This window comes from Papio anubis, chromosome 8, assembly GCF_008728515.1.
Source record: "Papio anubis isolate 15944 chromosome 8, Panubis1.0, whole genome shotgun sequence".
Taxonomy (NCBI): domain Eukaryota; kingdom Metazoa; phylum Chordata; class Mammalia; order Primates; family Cercopithecidae; genus Papio; species Papio anubis.
Window position 1 is genome coordinate 138239464 of NC_044983.1, and position 2668 is coordinate 138242131.

The 2668-nt window shown below is 61.4% G+C and overlaps 1 protein-coding gene across 1 annotated transcript; it reads left to right on the forward strand.

Moving 5' to 3' along the window:
* The first annotated feature begins 233 nt into the window (after positions 1-233).
* LY6L (lymphocyte antigen 6 family member L) lies at positions 234-2382 on the forward strand. Its single transcript, XM_031669802.1, has 3 exons — positions 234-350; positions 441-557; positions 1624-2382. The coding sequence occupies exons 1-3, from the start codon at positions 278-280 to the stop codon at positions 1848-1850; spliced, it is 417 nt and encodes a 138-aa protein (XP_031525662.1). The 5' UTR covers positions 234-277; the 3' UTR covers positions 1851-2382.
* The last annotated feature ends 286 nt before the right edge of the window (positions 2383-2668 follow it).

Below are 2668 nucleotides of genomic sequence, written 5' to 3' on the forward strand. Positions count from 1 at the left end.
GGAGAGGGGATGCGGGGAAGGGAGGAGAGCGAGCGCGGGAGCAGGAGGCTGGGGGTCGGGGACGACCTCGGTGAAGCCCCGCCAAGGAGTGCAGGAGGTTGGGGGTGGGGGGTGTCCTGGGTGAAGCCGCGTCCAGGAGCGCAGGAGGCTGGGGTGGGATGGGGGCTGCGCCCTGAGTGAAGCCCGGTTAGGGAGCAGGAAGCTGGGGAGGGGGCTCTCTGGGCGAAGTCCCCCGCAACACCCACCTCACCCCACTCAGGCTGAGCCCTCTGGCGTCATGGAGGGGCTCGTCCTAGCCCTGTGTGCCCTCCCGCTGGCTGCCGCGTCTGCTGTCTGTGCCACGATGCCGGGTAAGGAGCGGCCCTGACAGGGCTCGGGGCATCGGGGCTGGGGCTGGGGCTGCGGACCCTGGTCCACCGCGGCCCGCTTGCTGCCCACAGCTCGGAACCTGAGCTGCTACCAGTGCTTCAAGGTGAGCAGCTGGAGGCAGTGCCCGCCCACCGCGTGCAGCCCGCTGGACCAAGTCTGCATCTCCAACGAGGTGGTCGTCTCTTTTGGTGAGTCCCCCCTGGGGCAGAGGGCAGTTGCCAGGTGCCCCGCCTCTCAGCTGATGCGTCCTCGGCGCTCCAGGGCCTGGGGCCGTGTGGGTCCGACAGTGCCTCCTGCGGTCTCTCCCGCGCTGGGTTTGGGCGAGCATCCCAGAGTGTGAATTTTGACTTTTCTTTTTCTCCTCCATTTGAAGTGTCTCTAGGAACTGTCAGCAGGACAAAGGCTCTGATGTCACTGAATTTACGAAGACAGCAGGAACACACAGGGGTGGGGAGAGGCAGCTGTTCGGGTGGATGGGTTATCCGCCCTTCCTAGCACAGCACAGCAGGCCTGCCCTACAGCCCAGCATGGGGCAGGCTGCACTGGAATCTAATACAGTGTATGACAGTGTCATAGACTATAACACAACGTAATGAATATAACGTGTATACTGCAACTTACTATAATACGATACAATACAACATAATATAATAAAATAGAATGCAACACAACACACCATAACACACTATGACACATAAAGGAGATTCCACCCAAGCTCTTTTCTCCACCATTTGGATTTTGAGTGTTGTACATCACTTCAGGGGTTCCGTGGTTGTTGACAGACACGTGTCCATCAGAAAGTCTCTGCCATGTCTTTAAGTGAGCAGCACAGAGCAACGAGCCCAGGGCTGGGCACCCAGCCCAGCAGATTTTCTGTGATGGGCAGCCCCTTTCCACTGCTCTGAGTCACCCCTTCTCCCCACGACGCACGCGCCCCCGGGCTGGCAGGGGTGGTCCAGGCTGTGCCTGGCTTCCAGGGAAAGCCCCTTACAGCCAGTTGCCCTGGAGTCTGTATTTGCTGTGCTGTGGGGCGGAGGTGGCCTGGGCAGCCAGGGTCCCCAGCTCTGCAGCGCCTTGCCCAGGAAAGGACAGGAGACGGTGGTCTCTTGGTCCCCCTCATAGGGCCAGATTCCTTGCTCTAGTTCTTCTGGGTCCCGGCTGCCCCTTTGGAAAGCATCCTTGCATTTTCCTGATAACTGTGGATACTTCCTTGCTGGGGGCTCTGGGGCCACCTGCCTCTCCTCTTTTCTGCAGAATGGAGCGTACACACCCTGCTCAGCAAACGCTGTGCTCCCAGATGTCCCAACACCAACACGAAGTTTGAATGGACGCCAGCCCCCACGGTGCAAGGCGTGATAACTAGGCGCTGCTGTTCCGGGGCTCTCTGCAACAGGGCACCAACCCCACAGGAGGGGCGCTGGGCCCTGCAAGGGGGGCTCCTGCTCCAGGTGGGCCTCGGCTTCCTCAGGGCCCTGTTGTGAGGGCCCTCCCTCTACACCCCCTCCTGGCCCTGCTGGCCCGTCCTGTCTCCTGCCTCCCACTGCCATCCTGTGTCCGCCCCTTCCAGGACACTGAGGGGGACCCTCCCTCTCTGAGGTGGTGGGGAAGGTGCCATTGCCTCCACCCTGGATCTAGCCACCTCGCTTCTCCCCCACAGGGGCCCCTTTGCTGGGGAACCCTGTGGATTCAGCAACTGCTCCTGGGGAAGGACGGTGCCTCCGGTGTGGGTGGTGGGAAGGATGGCGCCTCTGGTGTTGGGTGATGGGGAAGGACGGCGCCTCTGGTGTTGGGTGATGGGGAAGGATAGTGTCTCTGGTGGGCGATGGCCCCTTGCATGAGGCCCCTTGCCCTGAATGCTGTCCAGGACCCCTCAAGGGGCAGGAGAGCCTGGGTGCGGCCACAGCTGGGGCTCCCCCTCTGCCCAAGGGAAACCCAGGAAGGATAACACTGTGGGTGCCCCCACCCATACATTGGGACTATGACCTTCACCCTCTTGGAGACAATAAACTCTCATGCTCCATGGTGCTCATTCCTTCCTGCTCCTTCCCGTCCACCCACCCTGCCCAGTCCTCAGCAAAGGGCTCTGTGGGTTGGTACCGGCGGCCACTGGAGCAGCCAGATCTGCAAAAAACCTTCCAGCTGGGAGGTTGAGGATAGGGACTGTCCCTGCAGCCTGGGGCCCAGCAGTGGGTAAGCAGTATGTCACAGGCTCGGGGCTGGGATCCTAGAAGGGCTGGGGCCCCTGAGTGGAGGTGGGGATGAGCCTGGAGAAAGGGGTCTGTGGCATGTGACCAGGGTT

Excerpts from the sequence above, each read along its gene's own strand:
- LY6L (XM_031669802.1), top strand. The coding sequence starts at position 278 with ATGGAGGGGCTCGTCCTAGCCCTGTGTGCCCTCCCGCTGGCTGCCGCG. Across the intron at positions 351-440 it reads TGTCTGTGCCACGATGCCGG|CTCGGAACCTGAGCTGCTAC; the intron begins GTAAGGAGCGGC and ends TGCTGCCCACAG. Across the intron at positions 558-1,623 it reads CGAGGTGGTCGTCTCTTTTG|AATGGAGCGTACACACCCTG; the intron begins GTGAGTCCCCCC and ends TCTTTTCTGCAG.